Source organism: Candoia aspera, chromosome 13 (assembly GCF_035149785.1).
Source record: "Candoia aspera isolate rCanAsp1 chromosome 13, rCanAsp1.hap2, whole genome shotgun sequence".
NCBI lineage: Eukaryota > Metazoa > Chordata > Lepidosauria > Squamata > Boidae > Candoia > Candoia aspera.
The window spans coordinates 9,636,309-9,662,059 of NC_086165.1; the positions used below are offsets into that span (position 1 = coordinate 9,636,309).

Consider the following 25,751-nt stretch of genomic DNA (forward strand, 5'->3'; position numbering starts at 1 on the left):
TATTAACAGCTTCTCTTGAGGTTTATATCGTTTTTCACCGCTGCTTCCATTTTTTTTAAATTGTTAAATTACTGGCTTTATTTTAAGACTTCCTTATCGCTAGGAGAGATCATACATGTTTTAAAATAAATACATTTGTATAGATCCTTTGAAAATGATCCAGAAGAAGTACTTTGGAGGTCATGGGTGGAGGGCAGTTCTTGTCTCTTCATCAAAGCCCCAAAAATGTGTGCCTTGCTTTAAGGAGTCAACTCTCTAAAGTCAGTGGTCCTCTTAAATCAGCTGCATTTTCTTTTTGGGCTCAGATGAAAAAGGAGGGAATGCATGAACAATGGAGCAGCAGTTGAAGCAGTTCTTCTAAATGATTCTTGAAGCGTACCCAGGCATTATGCCTAAATAAAATGTAAGAGTAAGAGTAAGAGGGACGCGGTGGCGCTGCGGGTTAAACCGCTGAGCTGCCGATCAGAAGGTCGGCGGTTCGAAACCGCGCGGCGGGGTGAGCTCCCGTTGCTAGTCCCAGCTCCTGCTCACCTAGCAGTTCAAAAACATGCAAAATGTGAGTAGATTAATTGGTACCGCTTCAGCGGGAAGGTAACGGCGTTCCGTGTCGTCATGCTGGCCACATGACCCGGAAGTGTCTACGGACAACGCCGGCTCTAAGGCTTAGAAACGGAGATGAGCACCGCCCCCTAGAGTCGGACACGACTGGACTTTACGTCAAGGGAAACCTTTACCTTTACCTTTAAGAGTACCCCTCATCACTTCTGGCCATGCTCATGTTTGCAGATTGATAGGAGCCGAAGCCCAACAATGTCTGGAAATCCACACCCCTCACTCCTCTATCTTGCTTTAGAACTTGGGAAGATTATTAGATACAGAGAGCTAAAGATCATTTAAGCAACATTTAATAGTGGATATGATTGGAATATTAAAAGCTTTTTAAGTACAGAAGGTCCACTGGTGTTCCCATAAAATATCTATTTTAAGGTAGATTTTCAAATGTGCTTTGCCAGTAAGGTAAAGGTAAAGGTTTCTCTTGACATAAAGTCCAGTCGTGTCCGACTCTAGGGGGCGGTGCTCATCTCCGTTTCAAAGCCAAAGAGCCGGCGTTGTCATAGACACTTCCGGGTCATGTGGCCAGCATGACGACACGGAACGCCGTTACCTTCCCGCCGAAGCGGTACCAATTAATCTACTCACATTTGCATGTTTTCGAACTGCTTGGTGTGCAGGAGCTGGGACTAGCAACGGGAGCTCACCCCGCCGCGCGGTTTCGAACCGCCGACCTTCCGATCGACAGCTCAGCGGTTTAACCCTCAGCGCCACCGCGTCCCACTGTGCTTTGCCAAGGGGCATGCAAAATTGAGAAAGAAGCCTAACCCACTTTTCAGGCTATGGCCTACAAGAGGATTTCTCTTGAATCTTGTCCCAACAGTGAATTTTACCGAAATATGCCAAATCTAACTAATGTTTTAAAAAAACAGTTAAAGTAGGGAATATCAGTTACTGCATCAATCAGTCCGTCACAAAAAATGGTACAGAATGATATACAAATGTTACTATTAGTATACCAAGAATTTAAACCCAAGAAGAAGCTAGTGGAAATAGATTCAGTGTAAGTAAATGCTACTATGCTGCCTATTATTTCACAAATCTTATAAATAAGAACTGGGTCAAATTGTTTAGGTTCCAGAAAGGAAAGTGGAAATAATTTTAGATTACTTAAAGAATAAAATGATTATTTTAGAAACATCTGGGCAACAATACAGGAGACTTAAGAAAGGATCACTTCCTTTCCTACAAGTTTTCAAGAAAAGCTAGGTAAACATCTGCGAAAGGCAGCAGAAGTGTATATTTTGATGCACAGGGTTGGATTTAATACTTAAAGAGTCACTTTTAGATAACAAATAGATCTTTCATTCCACAGGAAAGAGATATAAGTCTATGAAACCGTTTGATCTGATTACAATTTATTTCAGTATTATTAAAGTCTGACCCAGATAGTGTGTGTGGAAGGAGGAGAGAGGTAGAGATACCCAAACTCACCTACACATTTGATCCCATCACCAAGCCAGCCTACTTTGCAGCTACATTTAAAGCTACCAGCTGTGTTTGTACAATCAGCATTCCGGTCACAGTTATCCGCTCCAATTTCACACTCATTTATATCTGTAGAGAGAATGAACAAATACATAAACTGCAATGCACTTACGTTTCCTCCTTTACATAAATATCTCAGGGCAAATGCTTCCCCCCAACCCTCAATTTCTTGATTGTGTGGGAAGGAGTAGACAAAATTGTGAGTGCAAATACAAGCAAGAATTATACCTGCAACAGAAAAAAAAAAAAAATCCCTCAGAGATTGTGAAGTGTATGGATCAAGTTTCACTGAAGGGGTAAGAGGAATTTAGTAGTGGCTTTCAAACGACTGACTTCATCTCCTGATTATTCAAATCCAAATAAAAATGTATTTCAACTCTACAGCATGACAAAAACAGCCTTTGTTGGCCTATCTGGTCTCTGAGGTCTTTGTACCATCACTATGAAGTAGCCTGCCGCTCAGCATGACTGAAGATACCCGAAGCTGACTCCAAAGGAGAACAATATATTCGTTGAATTAACGAAAGGCCCCCCAAAAAAGGTAGGGGGGAGAATGGTGTCAAGGCTGCATAAACATTTTCTCTGTCGGCCCTCTCTCCTCCAATCTTGTTTCTCAACAAACTTTTCCTTTGAGTATGAAGCTATCGCTAGCCAAGAAAAACAAATATTCCAGTCTAAGGCAGCCCCTACAGCCTATGTTTTTCTTACTTCTTCTTACCACTAGCACAAATGTCTTCTTATCTATTTAAGCAACTTCCATTACCATGATGCAAACGGTTTGCTCTATTTTTCAGGCCACTTGACAGCATGCTAATAGGAAGTATAGTTGCCTGAATCATTGGTTTCAGCCACAATTCCATCCAGTTTTAGAATGGTTAAAGGTGGGCATGCAAAAGTGTGAGTTTGCACACTAGAGACATTTTAATCTAAAAAAGATGTAGATGATTGTATCTTTTCCCCTTTGGGAAGATCAACTGGGGAGGGGCAATGTTCGAAGCAGAAAAGACATTTGAGAGGAAAGTGTTAAGAAACACCACCCCTTCCTCCTTTACAGTCGTTCACTTGAGACAGCAGTCAGCTGAGCTTTATTGAACCAACGAGCAAAAACAAAATTTTCAAGGAAGAATTGTATATAACTTGGTATCAAGGAGAAAATTCAGTATGTGCCACTTACACTTCCTTTTAGTACTTCTGCAGAAACTGTGAAACGGGTTACTGACACAGACACCCACACGTCACCCAGCTGAAGCAGACCCTGATCCTCTCATTGCACAACCTCATACTCATGAAAATGACACCCACTGGTCCTGTGTGGTTTATCCACATTTAACTGGATAAAAGAAGGAGTTAGGGTGTCATGCCAACATTCTCCTTTAAAGAATCCCAAGGCAGGTTTGGTCTGTGATGAAAGGTCCCCTGTGCAAGCACCGAGTCATGTCTGACCCTTTGGGGGACGCCGCTTTTGTGAAGTTTTCTTGGCAGAAGATAGCGGGGTGGTTTGCCATTGCCCTCCCCAGCTGTCACCTTCCCCAGCAAGCTGGGCGCTCATTTTACCAACCTCGGAAGGATGGAAGGCTGAGTCGACCTGAGCCACCTACCCGAGAATCCAGGTTTGGTCTATCACTGTTAAAACCACATTGGGTGAACTGTCTGAGGATAACTCTTTTTCCCACTTCTGACGGTGAGAAGTCTTTGAGAGGCTGTGCAAAAATGAGGCTTCTCTAACCTCTTTGTCTCTTTCTTACATTTTGTTCCCTGTGGGAGGAAAGAGGATGGGGTGGGCAAACCTCGCCACTCTACCCAAGGTAGCGTCAATCCCAGTCATGACACTGCAGGTATTTTTTCCACTCTCGTCAGGAGAAAAAGAAAAATCCCTAGAAAGTGATAACTTTCCAGTTTTCTTTGCTGCAGTTGGAGGACTCAAAAAATGGCCACTTCCCAAATGATTGATAGTGCCCAGGACAAATCAGTTACCTAGGGGATCTTATGACTTGGTCAATTAACTGGTCCAAATACAATTCTGGGTATTGCTGCCCCATAAGATCTGTGGAATTCCCAACTGGGGCAGGATCTGTCTTGACTTGAAGAGATTTATTTAACAGATGTGGATGTTTTTGTAGCCAAGCCAAAAAACAGTCTCAGCCAAATGTTGCCATTTAACATACAACTTGAAAAATCTTGGGGAGGATGGATAAATGGATTCTCTTTGGGAAAGGACCATTCAGAAGAAGGTTTTAAGTTCAATTGCCGGATAAAATGAGTAGGTCCCAAGTTGGGGGAAAGAACCTTTTTCTGAGAGTTTGGGAATGGCTGCCAGAAAAGATATCCTAATGTTAGGTAGTTTTCCTAGGAGATTCTTAAAAGAGCTGGGTTTGGGATTATTTTGTATGCATTTTGTAGCATTTCCATTAGGTATCTCATGAAGAGCCAATAAATTAGTTCTTACAGCAGACCTGTAAGATCATAATCACATTCTTGTAATTTGGCAAAGGAGAGTTGGAAGAACTCAGAAGACATCCGATATGCTTAATACAAGGCATTAGAAGCTCAGATGACATACAAGCTAAACTTGGGACACCGTTTTTCTACAGTACTTCTTTCAGCTTCCTGCCCCCAGCCTCTGACTTGTTGTATTCCTAATTCATGCAATATGCACATACCTTAGCTGACCCAGTTCACTTTCCATTTCAGATAATTGAACATGGCAGCATGAATGCAGCCCAGATAGTCTGTCATAAGTAATCTATATCTTTGCATAAAATAAAGTATTTCCCTAAACTCTGTCCACATACTTATTAAGAATGGAAGCCACAAAAAAAAAGATTAACATCTGTGTGGAATGCAACTGCATGTCAGTGGGTGGATTATGCACACAGTTGAACGACTGGGGGTGAGGAGGAAAAAAGTTGTTTACTTGTTAAAATGGAAACAATCAGTAATGACAAGGGGAATGAAATATGTAGATGCGACTACAAGCAAACTCCCAGGGTGTTATGCAATTGTTCCATGAAAGAAAGAGCCTGCTCCACCAAGTTGTGTGAACATTTCTGCAATTCTTAAAAGAAGAGTTGAACACTTTGGCACATCAGCAAGAAGAAAAGAATCCATTCCCTTCGGTCAAGCAGTTCAACAGAAGGGCTTACTCTTTAAAATACCGTCACTTAACATCATGTTTTGGGGGTCTCCCATTGGGGAATCAGAAGCAGCTTTTGGCATTTTGTCGGAGCAATGAAACAGGCTGCAGACATGTTGCTTTATGACATTTTAACAAAGGAATTTGGACAACTGGGATGAAAGCATGATCTCTCTCCTCTGCTGTCCTCTTTCCAAGGGCAGCTGCAAATATTCTGTTCATGTTCAGATGACCACTAAAAGGGGCACACATGCACACACACGTAGACAGGCAGCCAAATATGAACACAATATTTAAATAATTGCAGTTATTTATTAGACTTGTTATACTGCTGACAACCATACTGGTTTGTGATGAAAGCATAAAACAAGAGTGACACCGAAAATCATAATCAGCAATGATTACAAACCCTTGGGGTCAGTCTCCTCCACTCGAAGATTGCAGACCAGCCCATGGCGATGGGTGGCAAGCCTTCTTAGATGCCTCAAAGTAAGGGATAATTCCAAAGACAACTTTCTCACAGTATCCTGGACCAAAGCTATATAGGCTTTAATGGCAACAGCCAGGATTGCTTAGCAAATGGGTGGCTGTATGAATTTGATCAATAAATAAAAATACATAAACCAACACTAAGTATCTTGCTTGGGGGAAAAAATGGCAACCAGAGTTAACTGTTTCCAGCAGAGGTATAATGTGCAAATGTCCTCTTTGAGGTCCTCCAGAGACCATCCTGGATGCCGAATCCTGTATTAGTTCTGAATTCCGTACTAATGCAATTGTATGAAAAATATCAGCATTTAGAGTGAGAGCCACCAAGAAATTACAGGAATCGTACAGATGAAATATTAAAATGGTCACTGTATGCTACAGTAAACCTTCTTAAAACTGGGAGGTGCAGTTTAGCCAGTCCTTTACTCTTATTTTAGAACAAGGCTGGATCTCCAGAGATTATAGCCTCAATCAATATGGCCAGTGGAGAGGGTTGCTAGGAACTGCAGATCTGCAACATCTAATGGGCTACAGGTACCCCCTCTTCTGACCTAGAACAAGCGAAAAACAGTGGTGTTCAAATATAATATGTCCACTGTCCAAAAAGATACATGCTCCAAAAGACTTGTATGTTGAGGGTTTTCTCTTCTAAAAACTGTGTAGACTGACTTACAGAATGCTGGAAGGATGGCCCAAGAGTAAAAATCACTTTGTATACTTAGAAAAACATAGCGCACGAATGCATGACCTTCAAATACGTTTGATACTTGGTCTACAACATTTACTCGTTTCCTAACAAAGGGGATTACTCGCTTATTCATTTCTCTAACCCGAGTCTACAAAATATATTTGTTCTAAATCTCTAATAAAAAAAATTATAAAAATACACATTTCTATTTATATTTTGAGCAACAGTTATGATGTGAAAGAGCTTGGTTTAAATAATGCACTTTATTTGTGTGATGGATTTTCAAGCTTTTTAAAATTTCAGTCCTTTTGGCTGGCAAATAATATAAAGATTGTGTACATTTTGGTTTTGTTAATATATCTTGATATAATTCATTTAAGGATTTGTATGCTGCCACTTTGAAAATGCATTTTGATAGCTCATTCTGAGCAAATGGCAAGCATTAGCAAATTTAACATAACTGGGACAGTAACATGGCAACTCTATACCATCAGTCCATTTTATTACTCCAAATGTTTTAAATTATTAGATTCAAACTTTTTAGAAGTAGGATCTTTGATTCCAACTTTTAGTAGGTTTATCTTTTATTATTCAGACACATGTACACATATTATTTCATCCTTCAAAAGAAAAGTGTAGGAAATATAACCCAGACTATTTCAAGCAATTTTCAAGAATTTTGAAGACAAGAAAAGCAAGGGATCATGTTCGTGCATCTTTAATGATGCACATTTAAAAATAGGTACAGCTTTGACCACACTACTGTAGCCAACATTTTCACTTTTTTGATCACACCCTGCAGATACTCCTGAATCCTCTCTTCTGGGTTTATCAAAGAGCAAAAAAAAGAATACTGTGAAAATTATATTACAGAAATAAAGACTATGTAGATAGAAGGAAAATAGATGAAGTGTTGAGTAACTGATTAATTAAGTTTCAACTACCAAAGGCAAAAATTGGGTCTTCTGCAATCCAGTTCATCTTAAATTAATCCTACTGTGACAGGTGTTACTAAATTAATGTACATGAGAGCTTAAAAATATAGAATGCATTATCATTTAAAGAATAGACAGTCACACCCACATACATAAAGCCTACCTGTACAACCAGTTGTTCCTTTCTTTCCAGAATACCCTATATCACAGTGACAGATAAAAGAACCTTTTGTATTCTCGCAGCTTCCACTCAGGCAGATGTTTGGGTTCAGATCACATTCATTAACATCTGGAGAGGGAAAAGAGTTTTATTAGTTATAAAATGTGATTAATGTTTGACTACGTATTGAAACAAAGTATTATTAACAAAGAAGGAGTTTTATAATTTTGGCAAGAAAAAAACTATGACTTTGGAAATAAGATTGTTTAGTATTGGGTAAAAGCTGGAACTTAGGTCCCCTACGGATGCTGAGTTCTGTCCCTGAGTGTATTAACAAGACAGCATTTGTTGAATTTAGATCATAATTGTTTTCACTCTTTGAAAGCAATCTCAAAAGAGTAGGCTGTCACTGTGTATTAATGACCCCTAAGAATTTTGTACTGTTCAGTCATGCCTGGATAATATTAATGTGTTCTAAGGATCCAACTCCACTATGTTTGTAGGCATACACAGTGTTCCCTATGCTAACTTTTCATAATTTCCATATATGATGAGCTCAAATTTTCTAATAGCACACAAATACATTATATGATTTTCTAGTACATTCAGAACATACTGTATTTGTGTTTACAGAAGGACAGTTACAAGCTCTAAGTATTCTGCACTAAAAATCTAAAAATTGGAACTTCCTGTTCCCTTTATAACTCTCCACCTCTGAAGACTCACTTTAAAACAAGTATTTCTTCGCTTGCCTTACATTATCCTAGATGCTTCTTTTAGAAAAAAACAGTAGATTCTCCAGATTTCATTCTCATTCACAGACAGGGATAACATGCAGAAAGTCTACATATGTGTCAGTGTGGGATTATCTGAGATGCCTTTAATAATTTTATTACCAAAATAATAGATATGTTTCTGTATTCAGTTAAAGGAAGAGACTTTTTGAGATACCACTAAAACATAATCCTCAAATAAAATGATCTATGTTAAGTGAAGTGTTGATATGGGGTGGCAAAACAAACTGATTCAGCCCCTTTTTCTAAGCTAGCACTTGGCAGATGTGTTGGATTACAAATCCCAGAATTCCCAACCAACATAGGACCTGCTTCCTGGACATTTGGGAAGTCCAACACCATCTGGATAAAACCATTCAGTTATTTGTTAGGTTTCCATCCTGCCTTTGCTCCAGAAGCAAAAGACAGCATACATACCACACTTTCCACATGCTCCCAGTTAGCAACACTGCATGTTAGACTGGGTGAAAGAGAATGGCTGGTCTGAGTCACAGTGATTTTCTACGGAAGAATGTGGACCTCAGCTCAGACCTTCCTGCCTGATCCTTGTCCAGCACCACAGGCCATGCCTGGCTTTCTATGAAGACTTGCTCTTGCCTCACTTTGGAAATGAATCATTCTTTCTCTGTTTCCATCACAAGACAGACTGAATGTCAACAAGATTAGGATAACAGATGTTTCACTTGCCTAAGCAAGTCTTCATGTCCTCTGATGTCATGAAGCCATCATAGCAAAGACACCTGTATTCTCCAGGGATGTTAGTGCACTGACCACCATCGCAGATGTTAGGATTGTTTTCACACTCATCAATATCTAAAAGAAAAAGTCACAAATAGATATTAACAGTTAATTTTCTGCTTTCTTTCTGTCTCACAACTGAATGACAATTGCACAAGAAGAACCCTGTCTTCCTTTACATCTATCAACCTAGGAAAGTCCATACAATTTCTTTTGGCCTATAATATTTTATAAAAACACCCATGTCAATTCTGCATGTCCTCTTTCTGCTTGAATTCACCCTGCACTACTTGATATGTACAACTTCCTCTAGACCAGAGCTTATTGTTAATGATTGTGGACTGACATAAGATACTACAAATTCCATCTTGTGCAGGTATTAAGATCTCTATTTTTTTTTCCATTTTAACTCAGAGTGCTTTTGAATCCCTTGTAAAAGTTCTCAGGATTTTCCCTGTCAAGGTCACCACATGCTAGCTTAATATCCAAAACTTCGCTTAGTTACTCAAAAGAAATGTTTGCAAAACAAAGAATTGGGCTGAGAATCTCTTCTCTTTGGAAGGAAAGGGTGTAACTCATCAAAAGATGAGTCTATTGTGGCTTTTAGGAATTAATGCAGCTGCAGAAAACTCATTTTAACTAACAAATCCAAGAGACCGATGATCATTATTCATTCTCTGTGTAGCTAACACCAAACAAACAGAAAGTGTTCTAACAGTTGTTTTTGTAAGTAGATACAACATGGAAGACATCTCTTGCTGGCTACTGCTCATTTATTAATCACATGATGCTATCACACTCTAAAACAGTTTGGATCTGGAGTCTTAGGTAAATAGTCATACAAAATGATTTATTTTGCACAAATGTTTCATTTCTTTACACTTGTGATTTGCTTGCTTGAAATTTGGCATGCATACTTTCACCCCTTCTGTTCTTATGCCTTTCCTTCTCTGAACCCGGGTCCCTCTCTTAAATGCTGTCGTCTGATTGGAGGCATGCCTTCCCTGTAGCTGCCCCAGCCCTTTGGAGCAGCCTTCCACCTGAGATTCGAGATTCCCTTCTGGAAGATCATGAAGACCTGGTTCTTCCCTCAAGCACTGAGCTAGGATGGTGGTTGAGTCAGGAGGCTAATAGACTGGTTGGTCTGATGCCTGGTGGGAAGGGTTGTTTTGTTTTTATTCTTGTTTTTTGCTGGTTGTTGTAAAATCAATCAATCAATCAATCAATCGGTCAACTATGACACTCTTTTCATCTCACCCTAATTCCATTTCTTGGTGGCCAGAATGTGCAACAAAACCATTTGACAAGCAGCTTTTATATTCTGGGGAGTTGAATCTCGGAACTGAAAATAAACTGGCTTACACTAGTGATTGCTTGCTTGGCATTTCTTCCATTATCAATTCTAATTAGATGAATATTCCACTTTTCATTCAGGAGCTCAAAGCATTCCCTCCTATTTTTGCCCACAACAACCCCTCTGTAAGTGGGCTGAAAGAGAGTGATTGGCACAAAAGGCACCTAGTGAGTTTCTGTGGTTGACAGTGGAGTAGAACCTTGGTCTTCCTACTTCTAGCCCAATATCTTAACCACTACACCACACTGGATATCCAGTAAATCCTGTGGTATGTAGCTTTCACATACTAAAACTAGGACTCCTATCCTACGCACAATTATTTGAAAATAAGTACTACAGATTTCAATGGAACTCTGTTGAGGGAGATGGGCAGTGACGAAATTTGAAATATAACTAACTAACTAACTAACTAACTAACTAACTAACTAACAACTCACATTGGAATAAACAGGCAAGCAAAGATACAGTACGGTCAGAGAAAGTCAGAGATATGGACAAGACACTAGGAACTGCTGGGTAATATAAATCTTCACAAATTCACTTTACCAGTGCAAGTTCTGTGATCTGGCATTAGAGCAAATCCTGGTCTACAGCTACATTCATAGCTGCCTTCTGAATTGGTACAGTATGTGTCACAGCCACCATTAATTATGCTGCATTCATCAATATCTGGAAAGACAAAAAGGGAGATGGTCTTATAAATTACAGTAATTACCACACCTTCTAACAATGTTCAGGCTCTGGAAGTTTCAACGTTCTTAATATGCTAGAATCAAGGCAAACTTGGGGGCGCCCCTTGATCCCAGAATTGTCACTGGAGGGTAGAGGCACAGTTGCCTCAGTGGCAAGCTTGTATGACTTGACCTGGACTGCTGGAATCTCATAGTTTCAGGGATCTACACCCTAATAATTTCTCAACTGGATTACCACAAGGCACTGGACAAAGAGCTAATCTTGAAGATTACTTGGAAGCCACAGCTGGTCAGAGAGCAGCTTTATAAGGATGATGGTAGCACCTAGACGCACCCACATTAACTCTGCTCTGTAAAGTGTTATTGTGGCTACTTGGAAGTCACCAAGCTCACACAGTCCAAAGTTAAAACACACACACACACACAGAGGGGTGAAGCTGTTCCTGCTCTACCCCTCAGGCAATTCTCTCTCCCTTTCAGAAGAGGCTCAAGAAGATCAATTTTTGTTGGGAAGAAGATCTATAATTTTCTCAACTTTTCCACCAGAAAATAATCCCAAGCACAGTGACTGCACAAGACACGCATATAACAAGAGGTTGGAATCGCTGTCTCCAGTCAACCATTCTTGCTAATGACTATCCTTTTCTCCTTTTCAAATTACAGGGGGCAGGGGGGCGGTCCTTGGGAAACAGGGAGGGGATATTGGCTGGGAAGACGGCTCAGCGTCAACTCCTATCTTTTAATTAGGTCTACCTAATGGCCAGGAGTCAAGATGGACTTGAAGAGGATGTGATTTTTTTTTCTTAGATTCGTGCCCAGCTAGCTTGGCTGAATTCAAAATGCTAAACAGGGGTGACTTGATCACTATTGGGATAGGAAATTCCCTGTTGTAGGTTAGAATGGAAAATATAAAAACTATCCCAGAAGAAGGCAAATCACTTCTGTTGCTACCAAGAAAACTACACACATATGTCCATGTAGTCACCAGGAGTAGATTATGACTCAAGGGAAACTTTATCTTTTTTCCTACTAGTACCATAATTGTTGAACAATTACAAACGTATTGTTTCAGTCGCCCACTTTATGCAACCTTATGTCAACTGTGAAGGAAGACAAGCAATGTCTTTTTCACTGAATGAAAAAGCTGATTCAGAAGAAGCCAACTCACCAACGCAATACAGTTTGTCAGGTGTAGACTGATATCCAGGGTTACAAGCACACTGATACTTCCCAATAAGGTTGACACAACGTCCATTTCTGCACAGATTTAGACCCAGGTCACATTCATCTACGTCTATTTGAAAAACAAAGAGAGAGGGCAATTTAAATCACCAAACCGTTGCCTTCCAACAATACTGCATATAGGCAGGAGGGTATGAGATTAGGAACATTTATATTAGTACCTGGGACAAACCAAAAAGGAAGGGATAATCCAGCAAAAGCTACAACAAGAGAAGATGAAATTAAAGGCAAAAGGACCGAACACTGCCCCCCAAATAATGAAAGAGCCAATAACTCAGTTCTGGCTGCAGAGGGCTATAAATCTTCCCAAGATTTACAGGTTTTGCCAGGGAGTTTAAGCCGAATTCCGGTCTAATGATCCTACTCAGAAAAGTTAAGAAGAAAAAGGCAGAAACAGCAACATTTTATCTGATCCTCAGCTAAGCTGTGTATTGTCAGTGAAATTCAAGGATCCATACAGTGTCCAGGCAGAACTGAAACATACAGGGTGGAAGTGATTTTATGATGGCTTATGTTGTTCAGTGTTTTGTATAACTCTGAACTTCTAGATACAGAAACAATTACACCTGGGATGGGCAGCCTGTAGCTGCAGCCTCCTCTGCGACCAGAATGACACTACCAAAATTTGATTGCAAAACAGCATTTGGGAAGTTGTTTTTTCCCCTCATGCACAACATCCGAAAATAGGTTTGTTAAGCCTCTGCCCCTTTTGTGTAAAGCCCACTAGTTTTGCCCCCATCCTCTTCAGGGAAACCTCACCCACAGGCGTGCTGTGTCCCTCAGACCCCGGAAATAATTTGAAAAAACAGAGAGAAATAATAATAATTGTAACATTAGTGCGCTTCTCCCTTGACCAAAACCAATTGCTCACCCATGCTATTGTTTAGATGGTGAGGGAGCCTTCATGTGAACTTAAAACATACCACAAGCAGGCCTAAAATTCCTCCACAGTCTTACGATTCATTCAATGGTAAGCAAATGATCTGTAGGTAGTCCTCGCTTAACAATGGTAATTGGGACCAGAATTTCCATCACTAAATGATGCAGTCGTAAAGCACAACATCACGTGACTGCATCACATAGCGACAGCAATCCCGGCACTCCCTGTTGCCGTATTAAGAGAGGATCAGGGGTTATTAAGTGAGTCCCAGGTGGCTTGCAAGCAGCGGCAGGCAGGTAAGGGGCTGGTGAGGAGTGAGCACAGCCAGGTCAAAGTTGGCTGCTGCCAGACAGAGGAGGGTGGAAGCTGGAGTGACTTGTGACTTTCCCTGCTGGTGTCCCCATTGACTCTGCTTGTGGGAAGCCAGCAGGGAAGGCTGCAAATGGTGATCACATGATTGTAGGATGCTGTGATTATCGTAAGTGCGAGCCAGTTGCCAAGCACCTGAATCACAATCACATGCCCGCAGGGACACTGCGACAGCCAGAACTTCAAGGACTGGCCATAAACACCACTCATTCAGTGCTGTTGTAAGTTTGAACAGTCGCTGAACGAGTGGTCATTAAACAAGGACTACCTGTAAGACGGCTGTGAACAGGTTATTTTGCCTGCCATTGCTCCCACCCAGCCCTTCTATCTGTCAAACAGAGGATGACGACTTCCCTTACAGGTTTCTTATATCAATTATGACTAGATTGGGCATATGCCTGAGACACTTAAAAAGAGCTCCCCAAAGCAGTTACCACTATGAAGCAAAAGTGGACTGGCTGGCTTCTGTAAATGTTTTAATCTATAGCGATCCAGGATTACTCGAAACTCATTTTCTGGCACGGGTGAAGTAACAGATCTAGATTTTGGGAGCCTGCCCTGTTTCTGAGGATGATGAGTCATTCTTTCCGTGCCTTATTCAGGATGTTTAAAAAGAAAAGCTCTTGAGAAGCTGCCAGGACAGGGTTTGAGAAGGCAATGCCAAGAAAATGGAGGCATGTTAAGTTGTAACTGCAAAAGAAGCCAGGATGCAGAAGGTATATTTTCCACACTGCCATACCTATACAGGCAGAGATGTTGGCTGCCAACTGGTGACCTGGAGGACATTCACACCTGTAGCTTCCTTCAGTATTTAAACAAACACCCCCTCTGCACAGCAAAGGGTATCTTTCACATTCATCAATATCTGCAAAAGAAGGACAAAAATCGGTTGTGAGTGTGTGCAGGGAGGGGAGGAGGGATGCATGTCAGTATCTAAAGTTTCAGCCGTGAGAGAGAGTGTTTACTTGCTCTTTTGAGCTTTGTGTCTCCTCCCCAAGAATCTTTTTCTCTTCTGCCAGCAACTATTCTAACCAACTTCCAGCTGCTGTTTCCTTCCTCTTCCCTGCCACAAGGGAACATCTCTCTTCTCAAACGCTATTCCCGCCGAGAGCCCCCACAACTAGTATGCCTCCCTTTATCGGTTAGGGGTTTCTTCACTTCCTGCCCCCTTCCAGTCTTCCAATTCTGCATTTGTCTGGCTGTTTCCCTTTTTTGCTGAGGTGTAGCCAGATCAGATCTGCTGAATTTGTCCAGATTTGGAAGTTAATTCTGGACCAAAGCAACAGACTGAGACCTTGTTTTCATGTGTTTGGTAGGAATCTGGGCAGACGTCTAACATCTCAAAAAAACAAGGCAAAGGAGAATTATTTCATCCATTAGTACCATCAGCAAGATTCCCTCCCCAAGATGAAGAAAACAGATCTCATAGGCCTAGTTTTGAGCATCATGATCACAATATAGAAAGGGTACAGCAGCTTTTCTCAATCTGATACTTTCTAGGTATATTTATTGGGGATCTGGAGGGGAACAGACTGGGGAAGCCAGTTTGTACAGCTTTACAAAGTCAATAAATGGCATCTCTAAAAGAAAACTGCACAGCTCAAACCTTCTACTGTGTAATCTCTCCAGTTTCGTTCTTGAAATTTTACATGAAAGGTGGGAATGGGCACCATGGCAACATCTGCCATTTGTTTGTCTCCTAATCTCTACGCTTCTCTCTTTTTTACCTACTGCAAGTTGGAAACTATTTTAAACTCTTACACCCCTTTGCATCTGATGGGAGTCCTAGTCTAAAATAACCACAGACTGCTGATTCCTGAGCTACTAGGGGAAAAAAATCTGTTAAGACAGAATAGCTATATAATTCCTTTTGAGGGTGGCACTAAAAGTCATCCATCCCAAAGAGGATCCTCTTCTACAACATATGTATTTCTTTAAATAGCCAGAATAACTACAATTACTTGTTCATAACTGACAAAATGATAATTCAGTGTTGGGACTGAATGTGAGGTGGGTAGGTTAGAATCCAATCTCATTATGAAGGCAGCTTCCCATGGAGCACCAAATTTCTTTTAGACTAATGTACCTCTCAGATTCTCAATGAGAATAAACAACCTCCATAGGAATGCACATGTCATCATTTGAAATGGGTAAATTCTTTAAAATGTAGATTTACAGTGATATACACACAGGAAAACATTTCCCTAAAGAAAGGGGTATATGTTATTTTCATGTTAATATAAGCCCTCAGCAAATTTATAAAAGCTGTTTATTAAGTGTAACTAATTACAGCAGGGAGGGCATTCATGAAATTTGCAATTTTGTTATCTTAAACAGATTTACTAAGAACTATTGTTCCTGGTGAAATGATCCTATTAAAATGGATCAGATTTATTTACTTATTTACTTACTTATTTATTTTCTATCCCACCTTTATTATTTTTATAAATAACTCAAGGCAGTGAACATACCTAATACTCCTCCTCTTTTCCCCACAACCACAACCACAACCCTGTGAGGTGGGTTGGGCTGAGAGAAAGGGACTGGCCCAAGGTCACCCAGCCGGCTTTCCTGCTTAAGGCAGGACTAGAACTCACAGGCTCCTGGTTTCTAGCCCAGCACCTTAACTGCTAGACCAAACTGGCTCTGCCAGTTATTACCAGGAAATAACAAAAACTCCCACTTCAAACCAGTCTTCAAATCAGTTTAAGTAAGAACAATTCCTTGTCCTTACGTTTCTAAACTGAATCCAGAATATAAATCTCTAAAATGCAGACAATAGATATTAAGAGTTAAAAATTTTTAAATCATTTTCCATTCCACACCCAACATGTGATCTCTGATTGTTCAAGACAATTCCCAAGGTCTGCAAAACTGAGTTGGTTAATGAAGTTTTGCATATCCAAATCAACCTTAAAAACAGGAAACAAAAGCTGTAGATATCTAAGGGAATCTTTTCTCCCATGCAATTCTTTTTCACAGCTGTTGCAGTAAAAATGGAGGCCATGTGCCAACTAGCCCTTACAGTAATTTGGACTTTAAGGACCTCACAAGGCTGGATTTCAGCCCCAGAGCAAATATGCCATAAATAATATACCCATGCAGTTTTTCATCATCATAAATCCACTTTCATAGCCCTCAAAGCATTCACAGCGGAAGTCCCCTGGAGTATTGACACAGATTCCTTGGCCACAAAGATCAGGAGAGATGCGGCATTCGTCAATATCTGCAAAAGAAGAAATTAAGCTTATTTCAAAGGCAAATATACATATGGTAAGCATTGGCTAGAAAGGAAAATATGAATAAATAAAAACCCAATCATACAAATATTATTTATTACATTTTTATTTCCAGGCAAAATCACCATCACAATAGTTGGCAAAGTCTGACTATCCCTAGAAAGACCTGTGAGATTATGGGCATGATAAAAACTGCCTAATCTGGAAATGAGGAAATATATCCATTCGACACCTCTCCTTGATTCCTAAGAAGAGTATTCATTACTCATGCATACTTATCTTCAAAGGTGTCAAGTATATGAACATCATGCTCTCTGCCTCATATCATTTTTTAAAAATAATTTTTATTAATAGATTTTACATAGATAATAAGAAATACATTCAAAGAAAGAAAAAAGGAAGAAAAAATATAGCAAGATAAGTGTGAAAAAAGAAGATAGAAAAAACAAGAAAACGAAAGACAGAAAGCATAAAAAAGAAGGTATATATATATATATATATATATATATATACACACACACACACACACACACACACACACACATACATACATACAGGCGCATATGCTTTTTGATATCCTTCGCGGCAGTTATACATACAATTCTAATCAAACCACTCTCTCCAATTTCATCATAATTCCCTTTTCTATAACCTATTCTTTCTAATCATCAAAACCATAAATCACAAAATAATTTTCTTTCTCATGCCATAGAGGGGTTATGTCCATAAGGGGTTTCCAGTCATTGATGTCTCATATCATTTTTTAATCAGGCTTCCCCAATCTATATTTATCATCTATCTCACATTTCCCCAAATAAATAAGAGCTCCCAAAGAGTTCCTGGTTTCTTTTGACCACTGCACAGAGACATGCAGTTCTGACACTGTTGAGGACCCTTGGATAACCATTATTAAGTTTATTTCAGCCCCTAATCTGCTTTAATGCCAGTAAGGTAATGCTCAAGATCCTGCAAGGTAGACTTCAGCAATTCATGGAGCGAGAATTGCCAGATGTACAAGCTGGGTTTAGAAAAGGCAGAGGAACGAGGGACCAAATTGCCAATATCCACTGGATAATGGAAAAAGCCAGGGAATTTCAGAAAAACATCTATTTCTGTTTTATTGACTATTCTAAAGCCTTTGACTGTGTGGACCATAACAAATTGTGGCAAGTTCTTAGTGGTATGGGGATACCAAGTCATCTTGTATGCCTCCTGAAGAATCTGTATAATGACCAAGTAGCAACAGTAAGAACAGACCATGGAACAACGGACTGGTTTAAGATTGGGAAAGGAGTACGGCAGGGCTGTATACTCTCACCCTACCTATTCAACTTGTACGCAGAACACATCATGCGACATGCTGGGCTTGAGGAATCCAAGGCTGGAGTTAAAATCGCTGGAAGAAACATTAACAATCTCAGATATGCAGATGATACCACTTTGATGGCTGAAAGCAAAGAGGAACTGAGGAGCCTTATGATGAAGGTGAAAGAAGAAAGTGCAAAAGCTGGCTTGCAGCTAAACCTCAAAAAAACCAAGATTATGGCAACCAGCTTGATTGATAACTGGCAAATAAGAGGAAGAAAACGTAGAAGCAGGGAAAGACTTTGTATTTCTAGGTGTGAAGATTACTGCAGATGCTGACTGCAGCCAGGAAATCAGAAGACGCTTAATCCTTGGGAGAAGAGCAATGACAAATCTCGATAAAATAGTTAAGAGCAGAGACATCACACTGACAACAAAGGTCTGCATAGTTAAACCAGTGGTGTTCCCCGTAGTAACATATGGCTGCGAGAGCTGGACCATAAGGAAGGCTGAGAGAAGGAAGATCGATGCTTTGGAACTGTGGTGTTGGAGGAAACTTCTGAGAGTGCCTTGGACTGCAAGAAGATCAAACCAGTCCATCCTCCAGGAAATAAAGCCAGACTGCTCACTTGAGGGAATGATAGTAAAGGCAAAACTGAAATACTTTGGCCACATAATGAGAAGACAGGACACCCTGGAGAAGACGCTGATGCTAGGGAGAGTGGAAGGCAAAAGGAAGAGGGGCCGACCAAGGGCAAGGTGGATGGATGATATTCTAGAGGTGACAGACTTGTCCCTGGGGGAGCTGGGGGTGTTGACAACTGACAGGAAGCTCTGGCGTGGGCTGGTCCATGAAGTCACGAAGAGTCAGAAGCGACTAAACGAATAAACAACAACAATCTGCTTTATTTCTCTATCATCCTTATTTTTTAAAAAATAATTTCTATCTAACTTAGGGATGGAGGTTGGTTGATAACTTGGAAATACCCTCAGGTAATTTCCCTACTGCTTTAAGGAAAGAGATAATGGGCTAATTCTTCCCACCATTAGGAAGTTTAGCTGGTTATTCCCCCCTCCCCCATTTAAAAATTGTGGATGCTGTGAGGCTTCTCTATCCCTCACTGGCTAAGGAATAATCATGGGGTGGCCCTTGAGCAGAAGACTGCATAGCCTATTTCACTAGAGGTTGCATGCAAACATTTCTGAGGAAAAGAAATCACCTGAAATCAAGACATTTACCTGTACAGTTCCTCTCATCAGAATCCAGGGCAAACCCACTGTCACATTTACACCGGAAGCTACCAATGGTGTTTTTGCATTTCCCATGGGTGCACAATCTTGGAACCATTTTGCATTCGTTGATATCTAAGACCAAGATACAGTCATTTTTCAGAACAAAATCCAGTACATATAAATCACAAACCACATCAACTACAATTTTATAATTGATGAAATATTCCCACTTTATATTCAAAGTGCAGCAATTGAGCATGTTTATGTAATGCTCCTATGCATCTGAAGAGGAATTACAATTAATTTTATGTTATTTTTACATGGTGCAGTAGATTACTTCTAATCTTCCCTTGGAGAAGAAGAATCAATGCCTTTGGTCTTAAGAAGAGCCATCCTCACCAGTTTCTCCCCAACTAGCATATAACATGCATTGATCAAGTAGCATGAATGTTAGAAACATAAGTTGCAATCCCAAGCATACTTGTTAGGAAGTAAAATCATTAAACCCAATGGACTTCACTTCTGATCTAATATCAGTAGGGCTTTGCTGTCAGTACTTTTTTTTTTGCTTGCATATTTGTATGGCTTTTCTGATCTTACCTCTACAATTTCTTCAGGTTATGTCCCACCCTGCTTCTATTAATGATTCATAAATGCTTAGTTAAGTGAGATAATTCAATGGAAATAACATTTGCGTTGGGCACAATCACCGATTCTTAGAAGATTTATTAGCAACCAATTTCCAATGTATTAACTGGAATAACATTCCATTCTAATAAGAATGGTTTAGCTAAAACAAATAATCAGGATGGGCGCCTTACACATCGGCAACTGTTATTTTGGGTTTCAGAAAAGGTATTACTCATAACCATGTCCTCGCCCTTCTCTGATTCTTATCCAAGTCCCATCATGACCAGCCTTGGCAGACACAGATGAGAGAAGAACCTTTAAGTATATTTGAGTTCTTTGCTCTCCATGGAGATGGCAAGTGTATGTCAATGCCTAGCATATCTTCCTAGGCCAAACATCCCAGGAAGAACACAGAACAGGAGAAGAGCATACACATGTTGCAAATATTCTTCTACTGTAAGATTAACAACAGACAGGGAAGTGTTAAATGTACCATTCTGGAACACAACTTAGAAATTGCTGGGGAACACCAGAAGATTCCATTCTTGAAATAGTACACTTTGCACATCCTTATTAACAGTATAGGGAACCTGAAATTGATCACAAGCATTTGGGACTGGGGAGCCAAGTTCCAATTTTATTTCTATACTGATGGTGACTGTTATACCTAGGCAATTATTCTTATATGAGAAACACAAGTTCTGGACCGTCCATAAACCTTACTTCTTGCATCTGTTATGTCTTGGTTCCAATGGGGCTTTGTTACTTTAACCCTAACTGTTGCACTGAAGAAAGGATAAGTCTCATTGGATCAGAACTGGGAAGAAAGATGAAAATCTTCCCACCTTTGTGCTGTGATTTCCACAAAAATTGCCTTCCTTTCCAGCTTTATTCAAACCAAATCATACTTGGGTGCTTACCATGCAATTTGCCTCTAAGGATGGAACGAGAAACTAAACAAATGCATTCATCAAAACACTTCTTTGCATCAGCAGCCATTTTACCACACCTTTATAGAAAGGCTTCCCATTTATAATCTCTCCTCGGGTAAAAAATCCTGGTCCTCTTGGGCAAAGGGCTTCATATTCAGGGGTGGACTTTACAGGACATTCATCACAGTCAGGTCCCCAGGCGGCTCCAACAGAACAGCAGCAAGAATCTAGCCGGTGTCGCCCTCCGACTGGTGATGTGCAGTCTTCATCATCATGTTTCAAATAGCATGTCTCCAAGCGAATATCTGTTGGTGGTTATTTAGCAATCCATAAATGAAAATGGGTATAGCAGAGGAACAAGGAAACAGAATAATCTGGAAAATCAATGTAAAGCTCAATATAGTATAAAGGGGGTGGGGAGGGGTGGAGAGAGGCAGAGAATGAATATAGAAAGCCATGCATTGCTAATACCCCAAAGCTGTACAATGTATATTCTTATGTCTCCTTCCACTATCTTTCTCTTAGCAGAAATTAAAAATCAGTCATTGCACATTTAAGCTATGTTTTATTCAAACCTTGGTCAAATAAACTATAAATAATTGGCTTCATGCAACCTGCAAAACCATAAACTATGATCTTCAAGACTCAATGGTTAGGTTCACACAACATACAGATCCAAAATGAAACAGACCAAATTAGGGCTAAGGATGTTTGAACCCTATCATGTCATGGACATGCTTTGCCTCCCCCATGAAGAGGACTCATCTGCAGTACTTTTTTCTAAGGGAATAAATGACTGCCCCTGTCCATTTGGAATAAAATGGGGTGCTAAGAATGGCTTCTATATTTGTCTTACCAGGTGCCTTTAGTTGGCTATGCATATTACTTTTCTCTTATTTCCTTCCCAAATCCCTCTACCATTACATTCTTTTCAACTGCTTCTACACTTCTGGTATATAAGAGCTAAAAAAACAACTGCAATCAAAGAAGAAATATTCTTCTTTCAAATCTTAAGCTCATTTAAATTAGAGCATCACAAATTACTTTGTGAATAACAAGAAAGTTCCCTTTGCAGCACAACTGCTAACAATTTTATTCGGGAACCATTATCATTTTACTGTAGACAAAGATAATATCTTCTAAACATTTTTGAAACCGTAACCTAGTTAATTATGTCATGTCTAGCTGGCTACCCCAACTCTAAAAGTTTCTGAAGATTAGAAGAGCGAATGTATCAGGACCAGCATTGATGAGACTCAACAAGCCACAACCAGAAGCACAAAGTACAGCCATCCCTCATGCTAAATATTCTCCTCTCCCCAAAGACCCACTGAAAGCAGAGAACTGAGAAGAAGATCTGCTTTCATCATTTTCTCACATGGTGGACAGCAGAAATTTCAGAAGGTTCACAGAAGAGACTAAGCAACAAGCCAGGAATGAATTTTGCACCCAGTGGTTTTAGTTGCGTCTCACAAGATTAGAGTCCTGAACACTTACCAATACATCTCCGTCCAGTTGCATCCAAAGTCATTCCATTGGGACACTGGCATAAAAAGGATCCCATAGTATTGATACATTGCCCATTTGTGCACACTCCAGGAAACACTACACACTCGTTGATATCTGCACACATTTAAAATGAAATGTTTAAAATGTCAGCAAAAACACAGAAGGATCCAGCACTCCCATCGTACTAAGTACTGTTTCTTCCAGCCTGAGAACCCTGTCTATATTGTTGCTTCTGAAGTGGTACATTTTGGTTTGAAATGGTTTACCAACTCTATTCAAAGGCAAAAGAAAGCCATAAATTATGCATTTGGGGCACAGTCTCCGAGAAAGTGCAGATTCATGATTCCTGGGAAAATGTTTCAGTTTTTAGGAACTCGGATTTAATCACATCAAACAGAGCTAACTTCAATTTCCTATAGTGGGAAAAAGGTTTTGCCTCAATCCGTGGCAGTTCCCCAGGCAGATAGGAAAAGATAATAAAGATATCAACCAGAGATATGCTGGGGCATTATTGCAGACTGCTCATTCTTGGAGGAATACGGGACAAATCTGCAACTGCAGGATCCAATTTTTGCTATGCAAAAACATCTGACATTTAGAAGGGCTACGTGCCAAGCCTTGAGCACAACTGCTAAGAAAGCATATTTAAGAAAGCAGTGGGGAGGGGAAATTATTCACGATCAATCCATATGAAGCAACCCTTAGATTTTCAAAATGCTGAAAATCCTGTGACCATTATCCAAGACTACTATCTTGGAAGTATAACTTTCCCTCTCCAAACACTGAAGAATGTTCTGAGTCTTCCCTTGCAATCTGGATTAGGTGGAGCAACATTTTTCCTCTCTTGGGGTAGATAAGTTATGTACAGTCAATCTGTGGTGGAAACAGATCCAAACTATTTAGTCATTATCTTGGAAAGCAAAAGAAAAAAAAAAAAGAGTGATTAGGGACAAGGTTGTGGTGGTGGTGATGGGGTGTCCCTCCTTGTTCTCCTTCTAAAAGGACACATATGGGAGTCATTTGTTTTTCAAACAAATCAGCAGCTGTGTCAGGTCAGGTTGTGTTAGTCAGTCTGACCCCATACAGTATAAAGTGCCTGGGACTGAAAAAGGGACGTAATGGACAGCACTATGGGTGTCATTTGGAAACTGCATTGAAGGTAGACTACTCCATCAGCACTGCTTCCAACGGTGACTGATACAAAGGAAACAATGAAAGGTCATATGCCAAAACAGGATGAGGAAAGGGATAAACAGGGAGGGAGGCCTTCAAAAAAATGATATACAGCATTCCTTTCACTTCCTTTGACAATCCACCACTCATGGGAAGGGGGCATCCCGTCTGGTCTTTCATGACTCTACCACAGCTGCTTTTAATTGATTCAGTTCCTCAACAAGCATTTCTACTTAACCTTCTGCTCCTCAGGCAAGGATTCTACTTTCGCTGCTATAAGAGTTTCTTTCTAATACTTCCAGGATATTTCGAGGGCCCTTTGCTTTCTTCCACCAACTATCCACACCTTTTTACGGTACTGTAATGACACTGCTATATTTTGTATGGAGGCAAGAAAGAAGAAAACCAGAATAATCTATAGATCCATCCTACATGCTAGGAAAGAAATTTTAACATGACCCATTTGAAATATTTTGCAATACCAAATGCAATGCTGTAATTTGTGGCTTTTCCTTCTCCCCTCAAGAGCCAAAGGAATGCTATTACAAAGACAATCGTTAATAAGGATGGATGAATCTGTCACTTTTGATTCCACTCAGTTTCTTATTTTCCCATTTTTAGGTTTTCTTGTATTGGGGGAATTTTCATGCAAAAAATTGTGTGCAGTTGTTGTAAAGCATGCTTTTTATATGCAAATTTTTTGCACATGCCCTTTCTGAACACATTTTCTGCAATACAATGTATTTTTGTGCATACTTGTTCCTTCTATGTCATTCTCTTTAATGCATGCATTTTCATGCATTTTTTTTATATTTGACAACCAACTCTCAAAATTCTGAAATGTGCAACTGCATTTGAGAATGGGTATAGTCTTTAAAAGGAGTGAACAAGGCAAGCTCACATAAAAATTGGAATTGAATGCATTTCTTCTCCATCTTTGATTGCCAACTTTGCAGGGAAAGAGTAGTATCTGACTATGAACGATAATATTTTATGGCAACACGTAAAAGGACATTGTCTTCATTCCTTTCCAGATTCAATGAATTGACCTTATGGGATGTAATCAGCCTGTTTTCTCCACAGTTGTAGTCCTTGTAAATCAGGCAATTCTCTAAGTACGTTTGACTATAAGCTGGTAACTATGCCTACCATCACATATCATACATAATGCCTTGGACATTTATGCATATCTCTACCTGTATACATCGTATTCCCAATTTAAATAATAATTTTCACATTAAAGAAAGGCCGAAGTTGAAGATGTAATTTAGAGAGAGATATCTATACTGATTTCCTCTTATCCTCAATTTACATACAGTCAATTTGCCTATGAGTAGTGAAGAACAAGAGATCTCCAGTTTCAAATTATCATCGTATGAGATGGGCTTAGTTACACTGATCAGAGCTAAAATAAGTATTTACACTGGATACTGTCCAGGTTTTCTTCCCCCCCCCCAACCCCCCCAGATATATGAATGGATGTTAAAATGTAGAAATGGTCTTAAAGTTCTATTTGGTCTGCCATATTTCATTATGGTTAACATTTGCCACTACAAGAAGCATTTTGGATAGTTATTCTATCAGTAAAAAAGAAAACCATTTGCTCCATATATGTTGCAAAGAACATATTGCTCTAAATGCAACACTGGCCTATAAAACTGCTTTTGTTACTATTAGTCTGAACATAATTTAATCAGTTTATCCTGCTTTCTTCCAAGTGAAAGATCTTTAAGGATTACTTAGGAGCTAAGAGTGCACAAAACATTTCATTTCAAACTGTTCTGAGTGTGAAAGGTAATGGAATGGCTGTCTCAAGTAGTGTTCTGAGCTTGAAATAAAACAGTACTCTTCTGAAATGGAAGTTCTGAGATGCAATGGCCTATTTTATACTTGAAACTTCACACTCTCAGTTGAAATAGGGAGTTTTGTGAAATTCAACGCTAAAAAAGATTTGAAAGCAAACGTTCTCAACAGACTTATTAAGATATGTGGACCAAATTTTCGTAATTTTTTATTCTCCATTGTCCACATCAGGTTATTGTTTCATATGCCAGTGCAAGAATACATACCTTCGCACTGATTTCCTCTTATCCTTGAATATCCTGTTAAACATATCGGATCTAAAGCAAATGAAAACAACGTCACTCAGAACACAG

General features: G+C 39.8%; 1 protein-coding gene across 1 annotated transcript in view; it reads right to left on the reverse strand.

Moving 5' to 3' along the window:
* The window catches only part of FBN1 (fibrillin 1), a 173,034-nt gene that overhangs the window by 46,719 nt on the left and 100,564 nt on the right, over positions 1-25,751 (reverse strand). The window contains exons 22-32 of the mRNA XM_063314449.1: positions 25,665-25,715; positions 22,411-22,536; positions 20,991-21,218; positions 19,358-19,483; positions 16,672-16,800; positions 14,314-14,439; positions 12,252-12,377; positions 10,938-11,060; positions 8,987-9,112; positions 7,509-7,634; positions 2,047-2,169 (exon numbers count right to left, since the gene is read on the reverse strand). Coding sequence (XP_063170519.1) covers positions 2,047-2,169; positions 7,509-7,634; positions 8,987-9,112; positions 10,938-11,060; positions 12,252-12,377; positions 14,314-14,439; positions 16,672-16,800; positions 19,358-19,483; positions 20,991-21,218; positions 22,411-22,536; positions 25,665-25,715 — 1,410 coding nt within the window. The remainder of the gene's footprint in view (positions 1-2,046; positions 2,170-7,508; positions 7,635-8,986; positions 9,113-10,937; positions 11,061-12,251; positions 12,378-14,313; positions 14,440-16,671; positions 16,801-19,357; positions 19,484-20,990; positions 21,219-22,410; positions 22,537-25,664; positions 25,716-25,751) is intronic.